This window comes from Notolepis coatsorum (assembly GCF_963971535.1).
Source record: "Notolepis coatsorum genome assembly, chromosome: 2".
Classification (NCBI taxonomy): Eukaryota; Metazoa; Chordata; class Actinopteri; order Aulopiformes; family Paralepididae; genus Notolepis; species Notolepis coatsorum.
The window spans coordinates 198262609-198284627 of NC_140166.1; the positions used below are offsets into that span (position 1 = coordinate 198262609).

Here is a 22019-nt window from a genome sequence, read left to right on the forward strand (position 1 = left end):
GATTGGTCGACGGATGTATTTAAAAACCTGTCCCAGGTATTCTGATGTCTACGTACATCCTGCTGTCAACATCTGGACACTCTGATTTGTGTAATATTTAATCATCTGCTTAAATTGTTTATATATTGTCCTGAAATGTCCATATTGAGGCTAGTGTTTCTGAAGATGGAAGTCCTTTTTTAGGGATGCTTCCTGTTCCTATTATGATATATGTTGATGTTACATGGTTAAGCTAATGTTTTGGTTATATGCCTTGGTTTAGCAGCTATGACAAGAGAATGGAAATCCCACAAGTAGGCTACTCTTTATAAATGTTTTATATTCACTTAATTAGGAACTTTTCTCCTTTGATGTCAACCATCTGATGGCTCTCCAGAGCCAAGCAATTTGTTTTGGGGTAAGTGCATTCATATGTGCAGAGAACCACAATAGTGCTCATAAAAAAGCCAAGCTGTTGCTGCTACTTGGGCGAATGAAGCCTCATGGCCAACTGCCAAGTCCTCCAGAGACGCACACAGCTACCAATGGCATCGCACAGAGTAGGATTAGGGAAGAGGGTGCATACCGTTACACTCTCACAGCACACAGGCCCGTGTGGCTACCTGGCATCTTGCCAAGACGGTGCATGCTACAGTAGGTGTGATGGCTGCTGCCACTTTGCATGTGGCACCAAGTTCAACCACGTTTAGCTGCCTTCCTGTCCTCCAATAGGACCCTACAGACCTCTTCTAGTGTCCAACCATCAGTATGTAGCAGGACCACAGTCACTGCCATGGCCAGTGTTATTACTGGCGCTGTAGAAACTACCATGGGTGTCAGAGGTTAGTGCAATGATGTGTCCTCTCTCTGACTACTAGTTCAGACCCAGCTTTAATATAAACTAGATATACGTCCCCTCTCTGGGGCTATGCTATGTTATCTTTGGGCTGTGTTGGTCCCAATTATCCAACTTCCTCTCAAGATTTTCTCATGTAAATTTTAGTTGACTCTGAATTGGTTTATTACTTGAGAAAATGTCAAAAGAAATTAACCATCTGCCCTCTGTCTTTGATCTTAACAGATATTATTTGTTATTACAGATGCTGTTTGAGATTTAGTGAAGAAAAGACAGCTTTTGAAAAGCCAAATTGTCAATTAGTTTCCAAAGAGACAGATCATCCATATATGAATGAAATTAAATGGTCCTCCATTTTCAATTCATCAAGACATTTATGACATACAAGACATACAAATATACGGTACTGTGTAAGAAAGAGAGAACATCATAAAAAAAATTGAAATCCGAAGGGGAAGAAAGTGTACATTAGAGGGGGTGGAGTGGGGGAATGGGGGGGGGGGAATGCTAGTAACATGTCCTATGAATTTGGATGTTGAACTCCAACCCACATACAGTATCAGACCAAAACAAAACATGTAAACAAAGTGCAATACCAAGAGGGGGGCCTTTTGGCTAGAGGTCGCTGTTTGACGGCATTACAGATTCTACCATTGGAACTTCTTTGGTTTGAACTTTGTGTGTCGTCTCTGTGTGGATGAGAGCCAGCTGTGGCCCACACTGTGTCCCGGGCTGGACCTCAGTGCAATAAGCATCATGACAGTGATTTAATGGCCAGTCTGTGTGGAAACTAACCAGAACTGAACAAAGCATTTGCCATCAGGCACAAGGGTCACATTAGCTGTGCCGTCGTGAAATTGGGAATCTGGTGAAATAATGCACCTAACTTAGTATAGCTCTCTATAACCTAAGAGAAGGACATTAGCCAGCTGAGAACCAACGTTGATATTACATTCCAAGTGTTATGGGAAATAACAATACAGCTGCTTAATCCTATTTAATGAGATCACATTCATTTAGACCAAAATAATTGACAGCATATGAGCCACGTGCAGTTTGTTCCTAAAACTACTATCTACACTATGCTTTATCTTGTTTTCTCTTTGAGGCTGTATTTACTTACCTTTTAGAATTTAGACCTATGTTAGAATTGTGATGCTTTAATTTAGGCTCTTCTTGGGTCGTGGGGTCATTCAGCTCTGACCGTTTCTAATGGCAGTATCTGTCAAGACCAGGACTGTGGACCCAAGATGCAGGCCATAGGCGGACACTGTAGTAATATAGAAGATATGTTTATTTAAAAAAACGGGGGACGGTTGGAGGTGGTGAGTCTGTATCAGAGAAGGCAGGCAGGCAGACAGTGGTGATCCTGAGACAGAAGAAGCACAAAAACACAGGAGAAACTGACCAAAAAATCTGTAGAGTAATATTTCTAAAGAGAGGCCTGACATGTCATTACCAAGTAGCTGAGTTAACTATCTGACAAAGAGTGACTGAAGAACCGGGGTAGATGTACTGCAGGGCTGATGAGAAGATGGCTGACAGGTGTGGTTGTTGAGCAGGTGAGTGGAATGAGTTGATTGCCAGGAAGCTGCTCCCCTCAGCTAACACACAGACAGGGACAGACAGGAGAAAGGTAGGGGAGACACAGGAGACACAGGAGCCGCTGGATCGTGACAGTATCCCTATTTACAACGTCCTCTTGCTTTTCCTCTCCTCATCTCACTGTTCACCTCTCCTGACCCCCCTTGTCACATTCTTTCCACCCCAAACATATTATATTTATGTATTTTCCTGGTCTCGGGCCAACCCTTTGTTGTACCCTCATTGTTAAGTGGTGATGTGATCTGTGAGTGTAAATACAGTGAATGTTGCCGCCAGTCACCGCGGACCTGCTTCAGTGTGAGGGAAGGCCTCTGTGTCCGGCCTCCATGGTGTCAATATTTACAGCCATGGAAATTCAGAGGCAGGCTTCACTGTCCTCTAGAGGAGCAGAAATGCCACTCTATTCAGACCATTGCATGTGACTGGTTCACACGTGCCCAGGGCTGGACTGGGACAAAAAAAATCTGCCCTGGCATTTTTGGCCCAGACCGGCTCCCCACAAACGGTCGGACACCACCCACCAGTAGACCATCCTTGCGGTCCCCTTAAATATGCGTACCTACTGTACTATGCAATTGTATTGTAATACTGTACTTGCAATGGGCCTGGTCTACAAGATACACTATATGACTATGGTACCCATGTACATGTCAAAATACTTCCCAAAGGTCAGTGAATACCACGACCACAACACCAGAGGAAGCTCAACAAATCATGTTAAACCCAGATTCGGCTTAAACAAGGGACTAAACACGTTTCGCAATTATGCCACATCAATGTGGAACGCCCTACCCAAAGCTGTAAAGGAATGTGAATCCCTACCCACATTCAAAACCGCTCTAAAAGAGCACCTACGGGAGGCTGCAATTAGAAACTGGACACCGTAAATGTCCAAACCGCCCCACCCCACCCCCTCCTAATAGACAGTCTCCTCCCCACCGTATGTATGTCACAAATGTAACAGTACTATATACCTGGCTGTATGTCATGTATGTCCCTATGCCATAAATGTCATGATGTCATGTATGTTGTGTATGTCATAAATGTCACTATGAATTGAAAATGGGGGACCCTGATGTAAACAAGACAAACGTCTTTCTCTGGTCTGCATCCCCTTAACAATTGTGTGTATTGAGCCGTACTGTATTGTATTTGTACCCATTCTGCAATCTGTTAAATAAAGTTTTCATTCATTCATTCATTCTATTCCCCCAAACCACTACAAAGCTGGGTAGTAAGTGCCATGGACAAGTGTACCAGTGCAAATGGACCAGTGTACTCACTCGCTCTTGGCTGAATCTTGTTTTGGGTGGTGATATAAAAACACCTGCATCATAGCAGGCTCAGGACGGGCAAAGTAGTCTACAGCCTTTTCCTCCTTGTCTCTCTCCTCCACAACCTGGCTTGACTAGACATAAGGAGAGAGAGAGATGATTACAATTAACTGGTACATTCAGGTCCAGAATTGTTGGAATTCCCTGACAAAGATGTGCAAATTTTTTTACAATTTAAACAATACGATACTGGTAATGAGAAAATAGTTGTTTATTCAATTAATGCATGGAGCTATTCCATCTTATTTAATTTGATCCTAACTACTCAGTTCATACAGATTTCAAGTATCCAAATATCAATGATGAATATTGCATAAGGTTTACACAGTTAATAGATCACCTTTTTCTTTTATATTCATGTTCAGAGAGGAGTCATAGTTTCTTTGTATCTGATTTATATGGCAATTAAATCAATGGTGTGCTTGTTTGTTTGGGGAATTTTACCTACAGCTAATGTGCCTACCAACTACCACGTGAAAAAAATACAGTAGGTGGGTAGGTGGAGAGCTACCACAGATAGTAATAACAGTAAGTAATCCATACCATATATCCTAATAGTTACCACCATACCTGGCTGAAAATAAGTTGAGCAGTTTTTGCAGTTGCAGTTGAGCTACAGGTGTTGTATAATATACAGCCTTTTCGTTCATCTTTATCAAGGGAACCCTTATCCTAATGATTTTAATAATATTATCATGATACGATATGGACCTAGGTCACTCACATCAACCTGAGCTTAGCCAATGTGATGCTGTCAAAATAACGTTAGCTAGTTAACGTTAGAATAGTCAGCCAGAGTTGCGCCTGTATTAGGGAACTATGCTACAGTTACAGCTAAGCTACAAAAACAATGTCAATAGCTTATGCTGCGCTATTTGACATTGACTGACTGAGAGACCACCAGCAGTAGTTGACGGTCTCACTTTATGATAGCGTTACGAGTATGTTATCATATTATTATCGACATTAATTGAATTAATCATCAGCATCGTCATCATGGCATTGCACACACACTACCTCCCTGCGAGCCTCTGAGCGGCTTTATTGGCCGGTCGTTGACCAAACTTTTTTTTAAACATTTTATAAATCAAATGATATTGGCCCCAAGGTGTGTCGGCCCACCGGGAAAATGCCCGGTATGCCAGATTACCAGTCCAGCCGTGCACGTGCCCATCTGAGAGTGTGGCCAGTACACTGACAATTCACTGAGTGGGCTTTGTGGATTACCTGAATGTACCAGTTAATTGTAATCATCTCTCTCTCTCCTTATGTCTAGTCAAGCCAGGTTGTGGAGGAGAGAGACAGGGAGGAACAGGCTGTAGACTACTTTTCCCATCCTGAGCCTGCTATGATGCAGGTGTTTTTATATCACCACCCAAAACAAGATTCAGCCAAGAGCGAGTTGGAACACTGGTCCATTTGCACTGGTACACTTGTCCATGGCACTTACTACCCAGCTTTGTAGTGGTTTGGGGGAATAGTACAGTAGGTACGCATATTTAAGGGGACCGCAAGGATGTATTTTATATGTTAATAAAATTGCATTTATCTATAGTCCTAATTCCTTCACTCTTTGATGTCACAAAGAAGGGTGTATCCGAAAGCTGTCTAGAACATTTGTAACAGGTGATGAAAAAGTAAACAAATAATTAACTGTATTAGACATTTGTTAATGATGAATAGGCTTCACTTCAGATTAGGGCACACAATCTGCAAATGATTATGATTATGATTTATAGATGTTTTTTGAATGTCTTAACAAATCATTTGTTGAACATGAACAAATAAATGGAGGTACAGTATAGTCGTTTTTTCATCCATTTTTCAAAGCATCTACAAATGTGTTACTACACATTAAACAACATTATTTAATGATGAAAAAATCAAGTACAAACAATGTTGATAATGAGTTATAAATAATGTAGAACTAATCTGTAAATGTTATACAAATATAGTTATAAATGATTTAATAATAATTTACGAATGTATATAAATTATTTGTTCATGATTAGTTATCTACATTATCTACAAATACCTTATAAAGGTCTTATAACTGAGTGTTATTATAAAGTGTTACCCCTGATTGTCTAGACCTGACTGTCAAATGTATTGTCATTATACAGCACAAGTACAGTACAACAAAAACAAGTTTGGCATCCAACCAGAGTGCAAATGTAACAGTAAAGTGCAATAGTAATATACAATGTACAGGTGATTTAACCAGATATAAAATATATAAATGAGTACTACTGAGTAATAGTGCTAATTAGATGTATGTACAGAGTTGTAGTATTAATATGTACAGTGATACAGGTATAAAGCCACTATGGTAGTAAGTCATACTGGCCAGCAGCATAACTAGTAACAGTACTAGGTACATATATATAGTATATACAGTAAGAATAAATATATACGTAAATGCTATACACAGCATTATTGTACATGCTATCATACAAAGTTATATGGGTTATACTGTATGCACGTGTATAAGTACATATATAGAAAGGATTATATACTGGTATATTCAGACATGAATATATGGATATATAAATGCGGTAAATATAAATATATAAATAGCACCTGAGGAAGCAGAAGCGAAACGCGCTGTGCAATAAAAAAAATTAAAAACCAGTCCTGAGGAGTGTGCGGTCCATTCTTTCCTTTGAAGTTATTCTACTTTTAGTTTTATAAATATATAAATGTATATGTACATTATATACAGCATTATTGTACATTATTGGGTAGACTAGCAGGAGGTAGGTAGTTGTGATTATTATGATTTCTATTATTACAATGTAGGGCAGTTGTAGACAGTGATAAATTGAGTATAGGCAACAGACTTCAAAATTCATACAGTATGGGTAACAGAGCCTAGGGTAGCGGCAATGCAGTTCAGAATTCAGAGTTGATATGGTATCAGCACCAGCAGACTGGCCATTAAATCACTGTCATGATGCTTATTGCACTGAGGTCCAGCCCGGGACACAGTGTGGGCCACAGCTGGCTCTCATCCACACAGAGACGACACACAAAGTTCAAACCAAAGACATTCCAATGGTAGAATCTGTAATGCCGTTGAACAGCGACCTCTAGCCAAAAGGCCCCCCTCTTGGTATTGCACTTTGTTTAAATTTTTTGTTTTGGTCTGATACTGTATGTGGGTTGGAGTTCAACATCCAAATTCATAGGACAAGTAGCTATATATTACTATATGTTACTAGCATAAGACATGTTACTAGCATTCCCCCCCACTCCCCCACCCCATCCAACCCCCTCTAATGTACAGCTGAGGGAAAGAAGCTGTTCCTGAGTCTGCTTGACTTGAAGCAGAGATTCCTGTAGCGCCTTCCAGAGGGGAGGAGGGCAAACAGTCCATGATTGGGATTGAGGTGTCCTTGCGAGCCTTCCTCAGACACTGTTTACATTTACATTTACATTTACATTTGTACATTTACCGTTTGTGATGGGTAGACTCAATTGCAGGGAATGATGTACCTGTGATGTGTTGGACTGTTTCAAGAAGAGGGTGTGGTAAATATTGAGTTGAATTTCATAAATAACCTTGTATACTGGTTAGCAGAAGTGGTTGCAGGGCTAAATAGATAAAGGTCACACCTAATGTGATCAGATTAGTACTGTATGGTAATAAGGCCCAAAGGGTCAAAGCGTATTCACACCCCCCCACCAGAGGACATCATGTCACACCCCCCTCGTGAGACAAGACCCAACACCGCGACCACACGGACGGGGGCCACCAGCAGAACCCCTCTGTGCTCAGCGGGGGACCACACGGACGTGGGCCACCGACGGGCCCCCTCTATCTCTGTCCCATCACGTCGCCACAACCCAAGGGGGGGGGGCTGCCAGCCCCCACAAAAGATCGCCCACAGGAGACGCCTGATTGGATCAACTGTAATAGTGAACTGAATTCTATTATTGGCTAGAAATTATAGTATATAGGAGGGCCCTAAATGGTAATTCGGGAGCCCTCAGACCAGACACAACCCCAGGGGGTCTGTTGGGCTCCACCGCTCCTTCCACGAGAGAGAGACTGTGCTGCTTTTTATGTGAGTAACTCATGGACCCTTGGTTGGTTAAAATAGAATGTAATACTTATCTTAGAAACCAGGCTTACTCATATAAAAAAGGGGCCTACAGTAAACTATGTATGTTCAAATTATGTTAACGAGTGACTGTTTTATGTACATTATTGAGGTTTGAGATGCAAACCTGATTGTGATATTTCTGTACACAGACAGCCCTGTTGATGTTCTCTGATAATCTTTTGTCCTATTCACCTTGGTTCCCTGGCTCTGAGCAAATAAATGCTGAGTTGAACTACAGTTCTGGTTTGTCTGGCGTACACGTTTATTCCTCATCTGCTTAAGTCAACAATTCTATCAAGTATGATCCCTTTCTCCTCCTTCCAGATAATCAATCTCATTGTATTGTACTACAATAACCTCAAATTATTGTAGAAAGTCTGTGGGAATTTACCACAAGGGCTTGGCACACAGCATTGTGGTACGCCGGTGTTCAGCCTCTCGAAGCACTTCCTGATAATGGGGGTGAGTGCAGCTGGGTGGAAGTCATTGGCAGAGGAGTGTTTTGGCACGGGCACGTGATAGGTGTCTGTCACAAGATGTCAGTTAAGACCTCGTCAGCTGTTCCTGAGCACAAGACCAGGGATGCCATCAGGGCCAGCTGCCTTACGTGCGTTAGTCCTACTCAGTGCGGTACACAGGTCAGTGGGGGAGGTCAGCATGGAGAGCAGCCTTGGTGGGTGCCTCCTGGTTGTCCCTGTCAAAGTGGGCATACAAGTTATTGAGCTCATCAGAGAAGGAGGGGTGAGTGGTTGGGGGAGAGTTGTTGATGGGTTAGGGTTAGTCTGTGATCCGATAACATTGTCAGATTGTTGTAATCCAACGTCCAAAAGATATTGTCGGGTGTATGATATGAAAGCAGATGCCGCCATGTTGGTCATATTATACAGTTATGAACTAACAGTACAGTCATGAATTTATAGTACAGTTATGAACTAACAGTACAGTCATGAATTTACTAACAGTACAGTCATGAATTTACAGTACCAACTCAATGGATCTTGGAGAATACGAGTGTTTATGGACGACACGATGGGCTGTCTTCTCTCTCCTCCCAGGTTGCCTCCTACATGCGAGCGGTGAACGACATCTACGACAAGGTGGACTTCGACGGAATCAAGCTGATCAACTTCAGAGTGAAATCCCTCAGTGTAAGATAGTCAGCATATCAACAATGATAACATTGTCACAACGCTTAGCTAACTGCACGAACTACCTCAGATCCATTAACATCTCCATACATCTAGTAATCCCGGCTTTAACATGGTACATCCCTTTATGGCTCACAATCTTCCCTTCTCCCATTAGACTGAATAGAACAGAAAGCTTCTTGTAAAAGCCTAATATGGTGATAATGTACTAGTCTCAGGTGTCCTGCCTATAAATTATGTCTTCTGTGGACACTTTGTTCCTTATTGAAAGGTTGTTTTATATTATATTATATTCCAGACAGAACCCCTGGGTCAGTCACAGAGGGAGCAATCCTAAACCTTTTCAACCCAGGACCTCTCTCTCTCTCTCTCTCTCTCTCTCTCTCTCTCTCTCTCTCTCTCTCTCTCTCTCTCTCTCTCTCTCTCTCTCTCTCTCCCCCCCCACAGGTGATCACGGAGAGAGATAAGAAGAACCCCCTGCATCGTCCCTTCATCGGCCCAGAGAAGCTGCTCAGTCTGTACTCTGAGACTGACTGGGGGAATTACTGTCTGTCCTACCTGCTCACAAACAGAGACTACAGTGGAGTGTTGGGCCTGGCCTGGGAGGGCAAGGCTGGTGAGATGCACATGCACACACTCACACATGCACGTGCGCACGCACACACACACACACACGCACGCACGCACGCACACACACACACACACACACACACACACACACACACACACACACACGCAACCAGACCCGGCGCCATGGGCGGGCATTGGGGGGCCTGGCCCGCCCACTGAGTCAGCTGTGCCCACCCTGAGTTTTTTTTTTTTTTTTTTTTTTTTTAATCAAAGTAGACTATCGAAATGCTTAGCCCTAGTGGGCACTGATGTCAACAACAACACTACTGAAGCTAGCACAGCACTCTGTGAGAATTCGTTTTCTACCCTCAAGAACATCTTTACAGAACATCGCCTTAGTATGCTTCATCGACGCAAGGCCAATTTAATTCAGTTGGCATTTGAGAAGGACTTAACAAAAAAGTTCAGGAATGAGTGGAGGGGCAGTGTTTTAAGAAGATTTCACTCTGTCCCCAAACGCCGCTTGCCGCTCTACTAATGATGGTGTGGAGGAATTTTGTTTGCTTTTATATGCACTTTATTTTTGTCAGTTCAGTTCAGTTTGTCAGTGAATTCAGAAGTGTTGAATAAATGGAGACTTTTCAAAGATATAGAATAGAATAGAATAGAAATGTATTATCCTGAGGGAAATTTGACACTCCAAATCACTCAACATTAAACATTTAGACAGAACAAGTCACGAATAAGAATAACAAAACAAATGGCCTAAGAATATAATAAAATGAAATAGAATAAAAATAGAATAAAAGATACAGTAAATAAATACAGTAAAAATATACTGAAGTCTACAGTAGGTGTAATATTGCACAGTGCTGTTTAAAAAGTAAGAGTCCAGGAAGATGGTAACTGTCACTCTGTGCTCAGTTATGCAGTGAGGCACAGTGATGCATTGTATAGTCTGATGGCTGTCGGAATGAAGGACTTCCTGTGCCGTTCAGTGCTGCATTTAGGTAGTGTGAGCCTATAACAATACATGCTCCTCCTGTCAGCCAAGTCTGTGTATAGTGGGTGGGAGGGGTTTTCCCTGATGGCCTGGAGCTTAGCAAGGCTCCTCCTCTCCCCCACCCTCGCTAGGGCGTCCAGCTACACCCTAACCACGCTACTGGCCTTCCTGACCATCTTATCCAGCCTGTCTGTGTCCCCTGCTCTCAGTCTGCTGCCCCAGCAGGTCTGTTATATATATCCGTTCAGTCTGTTTTTGTATAAGTGAATGTTCTTAAGATAGAGAAATTAGATTTTTCAATTGCCTCTCTGCTGTTTAGTTCAGCACCGTGGGCAACGCCAAGCAAGCCACAGCGCCGCTGTCCCAGCTGAAACGTATAAAAGGGAACCTGTGTTGAAAAACCATTGTGCCCCCCCGAGAACATTTTATGCCCCCCCACTAATTTGTTTCTGCAGCCTGGTCTGCACGCAACATGCACAGGAGAGCTTCCAAGTCAGATGAAAATACGAGGCCACTTGGAATATTTGACATTGACAGTGTTTCAGAGGAAATGTGTTATGGTTTGTAACCGACCCCAATCGCACAACACAAGACAGGTATGAGAGTAAGCCAAGAACTGGGCATTTATTGAAACACACAGAAAACGGCACTGTCCCTTTAAGGGAGAACACAAATTACTGGATAACAAGAAAGGGAAAAGGCACAGTGCCTTTAAGAGGCGAGCTGGCTAAGGGGAAGGCTAAGGGAAACAGGACAGGGCAAGGGACAAGGGCAGGAACTGGGAGGACTAGGAGGACTGGACAGGGATGACTAGGAGGACTAGGAAGACTGGACAGGGAGGACTAGGAGGACTAGACAGGGAGGACTAGGATGACTAGGGTGGGGAAACAGGGACAGAGGCCCGCGGAGGCGGGCTGGGGACAGGGGGGACTAGGAGGACTAGAGTGGGGAAACAGGGACAGAGGCCCGCGGAGGCTGGCTGGGGACAGGGAGGACTAGAGAAAACAGGGTAAGGCCCTGGAACAGGGCGAGGGCTGGAGCTGCTTACAGGGACAGAGAAAAACAGACAAGGCCTGGGATACAGGCATTAGAAGAAATGGTGCTGCTCTGCAGCTTCTCCCGGGATGGTTAGTCTGGGGAAGCAGACGGTGGACGTCAGAGCCGCTCTGCAGATTTCTCTCGGCAGATCTCCGAGGTGGTAAACGGGACCGAGAGGGAGAGAGGGAGCGGGTTAGCTCAGAGTACAGTTGGGAACAGAGCAGGTGACAGGAGTAGTGACTTGTCCCAAAAACAGAGTAATCCAAGTGACTGAATCTTCTGTGTATATACACACTGTGAGTAACGTCCCAAACACAAATCCACGTGATAGAATCTTCGGTGCAAATAACACTGTGAGCGAAGTCCCAAATACAAATCCAAGTGATAATATCTTCGGTGTGTAAACACACAGTGAGCGATGATAAGGCCAAATATTATCCCAATGAACAATCCAAAAAGCTGATGCTGGGTGAGTGACAGTCTGACAAAAAGCAGGATATCTTCAGTGTCTTAAAACACACGAAAAACGAATAGGATCAAAGACAGTCATAAAAAACTCACCCAGGCGCTGTGCGTAAAGAGAGCAGGATCAACAGGGCGAGCGCGTCGCCACGGGGAAACGGGTTGTCCAAGCGGAGGTCTGAGTGGTGCGCGACTGCTTGGAGTAAGCGCCGGTACGGAGGGCGCATCTGGCGCGGAGGTCTGAGTGGTGCGCGACTGCTTGGAGTACGCGCCGGTACGGAGGGCGCATCTGGCGCGGAGGTCTGAGTGGTGCGCGTCTGCTTGGAGTACGCGCCGGTACGGAGGACGCATCTGGAGTGCGTCTGAATGCGCGTCTGGAGTGAAGAGCGCGTCTGCGCGGAAGAGCGCGCCGGCTCGGAGAGACGCATCCTCCCGTAGAGTATTAGGAAGCGATGCGCGTCTGGAGTGAAGAGCGCGTCTGCTGCGCGGAGGTCTGGATGCGCGTCTGCGCGGAAGAGCGCGCCTGGCTCGGAGAGACGCATCCTCCCGTAGAGTATTAGGAAGCGATGCGCGTCTGGAGTGAAGAGCGCGTCTGCTGCGCGGAGGTCTGGATGCGCGTCTGGACGTCTGCTGCGCGGAGGTCTGAAGTGGAACACTGGAATACCTCCCGTGGAAGTTTAGAGAGCGCAGTCCAGTGTCTCCTTCCCGGCAAACGGAGACAGGAGGCGAAGGCTAGAGTGCATCTCACGCCGGAGATGAAAGCAGCATAACAGACAGAGAAACTCCCGAAGGAGTCTTGGTGATAGAGATATGATACGGAATGATACGGGACGACCCGACAGGAACTGAGGGGAGAGCGAGGTACTTAAAGCCCACAGGGGAACTAATTAGAATGCACATCAGGTGCGTGAAGGTAATTGATACTTGAAACTAGAAGTGTGTGTTCGGCACCAGACCAATCAAACACATAATGACAGGTAGTCCAAGGGTGTGGTTGCTGAAGAGCAAACGAACGCGAGGGTGGGGGCTAGTGAGGTGAGGAGAATGCAATTGATTAACAGAAAACTAAAGGAACAGAGCGAGTAGGCTTAAAGGAACAGAGCGAGTAGGCTTAAAGGAACAGAGCGAGTAGGTGAGCAGCGGACAAAACCTCACAAAATGGCCGTTTTAGCAGTGTTGAGGTGCACAGCGAACTCAAAGAAAAGATGATGCAGATCTAAAATAAAGCAGATCAATATTTCTATTTGATACAGCTAGTACAAATAAATACTGGAAAAACTAAAGGAACAGAGCGAGTAGGCTTAAAGGAACAGAGCGAGTAGGCTTAAAGGAACAGAGCGAGTAGGTGAGCAGCGGACAAAACCTCACAGTACCCCCCCCTCCACGGGAGCCACCCGGCGACCCAAAAATACAGACAGAGTGGCAGGGGACAAAACAAGGCAACAAACAAAAAGTACTGGGCCAAGCCAGCAGGGGAAGCCACAACAAAGTGGGGCTAGCAAAGGAACAGGGGAGCTGAGGGGTAACCCGGGTAGCAGAGGGGTAACCAGAGGAGCTGAGGGGTAACTAGAGGAGCTGAGGGGTAACTAGAGGAGCCGAGGGGTAACCATGGTAGCTGAGGGGTAACTAAAGGAGCTGAGGGGTAACTAGAGGAGCACCGGGAAGGGACTAGCAGAGGGAAAGGGCAGCTGCCAGGGCACAGATAGCTACAGGGCCCATGCTAGCTGTACTGCTACATTAACAAGGAGGCTGCGCTAGCTGCCGGAGCTAGGCTAGCAGACAGGGCTGGAACAGGGGCACCGGAGAGGGGAACAGGGAAGGGGCTAGCAGAGGGAAAGGGTAGCTGCCAGGGCACTGATAGCTACAGGGCCTATGCTAGCTGTACTGCTACATTAACATAGAGGCTGCGCTAGCTGCCGGAGCTAGGCTAGCAGACAGGGCTGGAACAGGGGCACTGGAGAGGGGAACAGGGAAGGGGCTAGCAGAGGGAAAGGGTAGCTGCCAGGGCACTGATAGCTACAGGGCCTATGCTAGCTGTACTGCTACATTAACATAGAGGCTGCGCTAGCTGCCGGAGCTAGGCTGGCAGACAGGGCTGGACCAGCATGAGAGAACAAGCTAGCTGGAAGGACAGTCCTAGCTGTGGGGAACTGACCTTGCTAGCTGAAGGGGCAGTCCTAGCAGTGAGAGAAAACTGACCCTGCTAGCTGAAGGGGCAGTCCTAGCAGTGGGAGCAACCTGACCTTGCTAGCTGAAAGGGCAGTCCTAGCAGTGGGAGAAAACTGACCTTGCTAGCTGAAGGGGCAGTCCTAGCAGTGGGAGAAAACTGACCTTGCTAGCTGAAGGGGCAGTCCTAGCAGTGGGGCAAACTGACCTTGCTAGCTGAAGCGGCAGTCCTAGCAGTGTGAGAAAAACTGACCTTGCTAGCTGAAAGGGCAGTCCTAGCAGTGGGAAAACTGACCTTGCTAGCTGAAAGGGCAGTCCTAGCAGTGGGAAAACTGACCTTGCTAGCTGAAAGGGCAGTCCTAGCAGTGGGAGAAAACTGACATTGCTAGCTGAAAGGGCAGTCCTAGCAGTGGGAAAACTGACCTTGCTAGCTGAAAGGGCAGTCCTAGCAGTGGGAAAACTGACCTTGCTAGCTGAAAGGGCAGTCCTTGCAGTGGGAAAACTACACAAAAAGTGGAGGCCATGCAGAGGGACCGGGTTAGCTGCCTGGGCATGGCTAGCTACAGGGCCTATGCCAGCTGCAAGGGCTGCATTAACATAGAGGCTGTGCTAACAGCCGGGGATAAGCTAGCAGACTGGGGCCATGCTGGTAGTAGAGGCCTAACAAGCTGCAGGGGAGCTAACGAGGCTAACAGGGAAGCAAACAGGGGAGTCTAACAAGCTAACAGGGGAGCTAACAGGGGAACTAGAGGGAAAAACAAAAAAAAAGGCAAACTCAACCACACCGTCTGTGCTGGCTGGGGTCGTCGATTGGTCGGGTCGTACTGTTATGGTTTGTAACCGACCCCAATCGCACAACACAAGACAGGTATGAGAGTAAGCCAAGAACTGGGCATTTATTGAAACACACAGAAAACGGCACTGTCCCTTTAAGGGAGAACACAAATTACTGGATAACAAGAAAGGGAAAAGGCACAGTGCCTTTAAGAGGCGAGCTGGCTAAGGGGAAGGCTAAGGGAAACAGGACAGGGCAAGGGACAAGGGCAGGAACTGGGAGGACTAGGAGGACTGGACAGGGATGACTAGGAGGACTAGGAAGACTGGACAGGGAGGACTAGGAGGACTAGACAGGGAGGACTAGGATGACTAGGGTGGGGAAACAGGGACAGAGGCCCGCGGAGGCGGGCTGGGGACAGGGGGGACTAGGAGGACTAGAGTGGGGAAACAGGGACAGAGGCCCGCGGAGGCGGGCTGGGGACAGGGAGGACTAGAGAAAACAGGGTAAGGCCCTGGAACAGGGCGAGGGCTGGAGCTGCTTACAGGGACAGAGAAAAACAGACAAGGCCTGGGATACAGGCATTAGAAGAAATGGTGCTGCTCTGCAGCTTCTCCCGGGATGGTTAGTCTGGGGAAGCAGACGGTGGACGTCAGAGCCGCTCTGCAGATTTCTCTCGGCAGATCTCCGAGGTGGTAAACGGGACCGAGAGGGAGAGAGGGAACGGGTTAGCTCAGAGTACAGTTGGGAACAGAGCAGGTGACAGGAGTAGTGACTTGTCCCAAAAACAGAGTAATCCAAGTGACTGAATCTTCGGTGTATATACACACTGTGAGTAACGTCCCAAACACAAATCCACGTGATAGAATCTTCGGTGCAAATAACACTGTGAGCGAAGTCCCAAATACAAATCCAAGTGATAATATCTTCGGTGTGTAAACACACAGTGAGCGATGATAAGGCCAAATATTATCCCAATGAACAATCCAAAAAGCTGATGCTGGGTGAGTGACAGTCTGACAAAAAGCAGGATATCTTCAGTGTCTTAAAACACACGAAAAACGAATAGGATCAAAGACAGTCATAAAAAACTCACCCAGGCGCTGTGCGTAAAGAGAGCAGGATCAACAGGGCGAGCGCGTCGCCACGGGGAAACGGGTTGTCCAAGCGGAGGTCTGAGTGGTGCGCGACTGCTTGGAGTAAGCGCCGGTACGGAGGGCGCATCTGGCGCGGAGGTCTGAGTGGTGCGCGACTGCTTGGAGTACGCGCCGGTACGGAGGGCGCATCTGGCGCGGAGGTCTGAGTGGTGCGCGTCTGCTTGGAGTACGCGCCGGTACGGAGGACGCATCTGGAGTGCGTCTGAATGCGCGTCTGGAGTGAAGAGCGCGTCTGCGCGGAAGAGCGCGCCGGCTCGGAGAGACGCATCCTCCCGTAGAGTATTAGGAAGCGATGCGCGTCTGGAGTGAAGAGCGCGTCTGCTGCGCGGAGGTCTGGATGCGCGTCTGCGCGGAAGAGCGCGCCTGGCTCGGAGAGACGCATCCTCCCGTAGAGTATTAGGAAGCGATGCGCGTCTGGAGTGAAGAGCGCGTCTGCTGCGCGGAGGTCTGGATGCGCGTCTGGACGTCTGCTGCGCGGAGGTCTGAAGTGGAACACTGGAATACCTCCCGTGGAAGTTTAGAGAGCGCAGTCCAGTGTCTCCTTCCCGGCAAACGGAGACAGGAGGCGAAGGCTAGAGTGCATCTCACGCCGGAGATGAAAGCAGCATAACAGACAGAGAAACTCCCGAAGGAGTCTTGGTGATAGAGATATGATACGGAATGATACGGGACGACCCGACAGGAACTGAGGGGAGAGCGAGGTACTTAAAGCCCACAGGGGAACTAATTAGAATGCACATCAGGTGCGTGAAGGTAATTGATACTTGAAACTAGAAGTGTGTGTTCGGCACCAGACCAATCAAACACATAATGACAGGTAGTCCAAGGGTGTGGTTGCTGAAGAGCAAACGAACGCGAGGGTGGGGGCTAGTGAGGTGAGGAGAATGCAATTGATTAACAGAAAACTAAAGGAACAGAGCGAGTAGGCTTAAAGGAACAGAGCGAGTAGGCTTAAAGGAACAGAGCGAGTAGGTGAGCAGCGGACAAAACCTCACAAAATGGCCGTTTTAGCAGTGTTGAGGTGCACAGCGAACTCAAAGAAAAGATGATGCAGATCTAAAATAAAGCAGATCAATATTTCTATTTGATACAGCTAGTACAAATAAATACTGCATTTGGTGTCGAATAGCTCTCAGAGCAAGCCTTTTATCTAGGGGCTCGTTTGGTTTGGGAGACCTACAGCGACATGTGAGTGAAGTCCCCAATTAACATTCCTGAATGATTTCCAAAGCTGCCTTCCCCTCTGGTCTCCTCTGCAGGCATCATGCCTCAGCTGAACATGTTAGCAAATACTTCTCAGCTAAGGATATATACTTATTTCTCAGCTGAAGATATTTGTAACACTCATTATTATCAGTATACCAGGCATTACAATCCTAGGATGTTTTGTTATGACATTAAAAACCAAGTTCTTTGTCAATGTACTTATTCAGACCTGAATATGCCTACTTGGCTCATAGTATATACAATCTAAAAGAAGAAACTATGCAATATGAAATAGCCAGCTGTAGGCAATAGGAATTCATATTTTTCCCTAAAACAAGGTGTTTAGAATAGAAGCCCACTTTATCCTGGGAATCCTGGATATCCTTTTTTTTTTGTAGTTACCAGTCAAAACACATTTGTCATATTTCAGTAAGCAGGACTAAATGAAACAAGGATAAATATGCATAAACCTATGGGTTCCAAACCTGACAGCTTTATTTGGTGTTATATTAATTGAATTAATTAATTAATTAAATATTAAAGCTAAATAATAACAAAGTTATAACAAAGTTATAACAAACAAATAACAAAGTTATTGATCAACATAGAAAGCATGTTATAAACAGCAGCTTGAACTGGGCTATAACTGTGACGGACCACAGGATGTATAGGGCCAGTAAGCCAGAGCCCTACCAGAATTCAGGGGTGAAAAAAAGGTTGTAGCTTATATTGATATAAAACAGCATTTTTTGCTCACCTGCAATTTATATCAGTGATAAATATAAATGATAAATAAATAAACATCCCTCCCATATATCATGAGGCATAAAACCAGTCCATATAGAGGTTGATACATTTGGAAAAGGATTGACGGGTCACTGGAATATTAGGCTACTCCAAGTCGGGATGTTTTTACAACATAGGTACTGTATATACAGCAAAGAACTGCTTGCGGAGCAGCAAGCAGACAAGATAACCGGTAAAAATCTCTCTGGCTGGTAGTTTTTTTTTAATCTAAGGCCCTGTTTAGACGGAAACGCTAGCAGGTGAATCCGCAAAAATATTTTTTCGGGTGTGCCTTTTGTTTATACGGCAACGCCGTTTTTACGGGGTGAAACCGCAAAAAAGTGAGACCACCTTCCAGGGTGAAATTCCTAGAAACGATAAACCTTCGCGCTCTCATCTAAACTGTCAAACCGCATAAAACGATGACGAAAGGGTTGTCAAGGCTCTCGTCGCACGTACTGCTTACATCACAGGCATGCGCCAGTAGCCTAGAAGCGTAAACAAAGCATGTCTGATTCTATCCATGGCGATCACCTGAAGGCTACATTGGCAGTACTTTTAAATACACAAGAATCTGTCCCGTGGCTATCACAACTATTAGTGACTGGACCCACTGTCTGTGAGTGACTCTGCTTTGGTCAAATCACATTCCCCCACCCACAGTCTGCACGTCATGTGACATATGCGCCAATCGTGTGACAGCGGGGCTCCGTCGTCTCGAGTCGTTACAGCCTCGTATGCACGCAGACTTCCATCCCAAAACGCTAGTCTAAACGCAAAATTAAAAGTGAGACCGCAAGACGACTTTTGCGGTTTCTGTTCAGACTCTCTCCGTCTAAACGTAGCCTAAAGCTAAAATGATGAGGATACTCATTAAACATTTTGAAATATTCAATTGCAAATATAATCAATTGTTGTTGATTTTTCTGGTAAACTAATGGTTTAGATTAATCGACTAAGTGATCAAATAATCAACTGATTAATCGATAACAAAATAGTCGTTAGTGACAGCCCTAGTTTCAAATGTAGACAGGTGAAAGAAAACAATTTCCCTCATTTCAGTGTTTCACCCCTCTTTTACTCATCTCTCCCGCTGTGGTCTGTTGTCACGTCTCCTGTAAATGTTCCTGAAACAGTGCACATTCATTATTGGTAGTGTCTGTACCAGTCATCTGGACTTGTGTGAGTTGCCATTGCATTTTTTGGTCTGTTGCACGTTCCTGTTCAATGCGAATAACATATGGCAAATATATAGGTATGCAGGGAACATTGATCTGTTTTTAAATTTAATCATGATCACAAAAATCTGATCAGAGAAAGCTGTCCTTTTTGTACTAGTATAGCTAACTCACTGGAATGCCTGAGACAATCTAACAGATAGCATGATATTTTGTGTGGCCTGGCAGAGATTTGCCTTCTACTGAGCACACCTTTCTAGTATTACTGTTGTTTTGGATGAAGGGTGTGTGTGTGTGTGTGTGTGTGTGTGTGTGTGTGTGTGTGTGTATGTGTGTGTGTGTGTGTGTGTGTGTCTGTGTCTGTGTGTGTGTGTGTGTGTGTGTGTGTGTGTGTGTGTGTGTGTGTGTCTGTGTGTGTGTGTGTGTGTGTGTGTGTGTGTGTGTGTGTGTGTGTGCATGCAGGAGTGGGGGGGTCCTGTTGTGGGAGGTTCTTCCTGTTCATTTCCATGACGTTGTCTCCTTCGCGTTATTTGATTGGCTAAACTGAAGGGCGTGAGAGGAGACCTCCATGATGGTATGTGATCAGAGGGCACTGAACCCTTGACACACACAGACACGCGCGCACGCACGTGCGCACGTGAACACACGCACGCACACACACACATACTCACTTACTCACGCATTCACTCACTCACTCACTCACTCACTCATTCACTCCACCCCCAGACGTCTTCGAGAGGATGGGTGACTGCATTCCATGACATGGTCACCATGGTGAGACGTCACGTGTGGAACACACACACACACACACACACACACTGAACTCTCAGTATCAGTGTCATTGCTGCGACCAGAAACTCATGTGACCAGACTAAAGAATGAGCAGAATGTGACGTGTTGGTAATGTTTGACTGTGAGAGCCAGATAGCTACACTATAGACCAGTATCTCTATAACCTCATTCCTCAGTTTTATTGGTGGGGTTGGGTAACGTTAAGACCTTGATAAACCCTATGCCTATTGCAGGACGCGTCGCACACGCATGCGTGCACACACAGGCATTGTTTGTGTGTGTGTGCGCACGCATGTGTGTGCATCCTGCAATAGGCACTTCGTCCGGGCAGGTTGGGGGTTGGGGTTCAAACCTTTCATTCCTCTCAAGCTTTCACACCACTAAAATTCCTCCTGCCTCGTGCTGCTAAGGGATGGTGGTGGGGATGGGTAGTACTTTTCAATGTGTTGTTGTGGAGAGCTGCACTGAAGAGTTCATGCAACCCCTCTGTTAGCTCTTGTCTCTGTTCACTTGTAAGAAAGGTAGATGTAAGAATAGACCAACTATGGATTACGGTGGACAAACATAGACCTTAAAACTATATACAAGAAAGTATGATGCAGCAAGCAATCCCCATACAGACATGAACTGTAGAGATTTACCACAGAAATACTGATTTCTAGTGTTCCATGTGTTTTTGTAATTGACCAGAAATAGATTAATATATTTACCACATAAATACTGTAGTGATTCACCATAGTATTGCTGTAGTAGAATATACATTTTTTGGTAAATTGTATAATTAAGTTTATTTCTATAGTGATCAACTATTGTAACTAGGAATGTGCACTCAGTAGAGCGCAAATCTCCACCAGACAGTACGCTGGACACAGACAAACACATTTTTGCATGCTAACACCAACAAACACACAGACAAACACATTGACTGACAGACACACTGACTGCTCTCCAATTATAGTTATTAGCATTAGCATTAGCATGATAACATTAGACGGTAACAGGAAATACATAAAGGGTCATATAAGTATGTTAGGAAGCATAGGAAGGATGTTAGGAAGCATATGAAGCATGTTAGGAAGCATATAAAGGGTGATAGGAAGCATAGGAAGCATGTTAGGAAGCATAGGAAGGAAGGGGGATTGGAAGCACAGGAAGAATGCTAGGAAGCACATGAAGGGTGATAGGATGCATAGGACGCATCTTAGGAAGCATAGGAAGGATGTTAGGAACACATTACTTAGTAACGTGTTACTGTAAATTTATTACTTTCCCAGTAACAAGTAAAGTAAGACTTTACAATTTCCAAAATAGTAATTATATTATAGTTACTAATCCACTGCGTTACATCGTTGCCAGAATACAATGTGTTTTTTGGTCCTCCTTAGATTATGTTTATAAACGGTCCTCGTTAGATGACGCGTGTGCGTGAGCAGATCAGAGCGAGGTCACGTTGGCGACTAGCCAAAAAGCAGCAGGAAGATGGGTAATGTTACACATTCAATAGCTTTCCGTTGTAAACTATGTGGGGGGAGCAAAAAAAATTATCGAATTTGATGAAGCATCTGACACCAGCACGAGAATGTGAAACTTGACACATAAAAACCAGACACACTTTTAATGGATATATTGAAATTCTTTATTGGGAAAACCACATTGAGATACAGTATCTCGTTTTCGAGAGGGTCCCACATTTTGTGCAATGTAATTCAGAATCAGAACACATAACACACAACAAAAAAATTAAATAAAGGACATATACAAAAACACAACAGAACAAGTACACATTATAAGAGGATATGTCTCATTATAAGAGGATAAGAGGATATGTCTCAATCTCCATCATAATAGGCCTACTCCA

The 22019-nt window shown here is 45.3% G+C and overlaps 1 protein-coding gene across 1 annotated transcript in view; it reads left to right on the forward strand.

The window, feature by feature from the left end:
• Positions 1-22019, forward strand: part of LOC311224108 (disintegrin and metalloproteinase domain-containing protein 10) — a 101289-nt gene that overhangs the window by 45463 nt on the left and 33807 nt on the right. Inside the window, exons 7-8 of the mRNA XM_084308935.1 lie at positions 8936-9028; positions 9476-9644. Coding sequence (XP_084165061.1) covers positions 8936-9028; positions 9476-9644 — 262 coding nt within the window. The remainder of the gene's footprint in view (positions 1-8935; positions 9029-9475; positions 9645-22019) is intronic.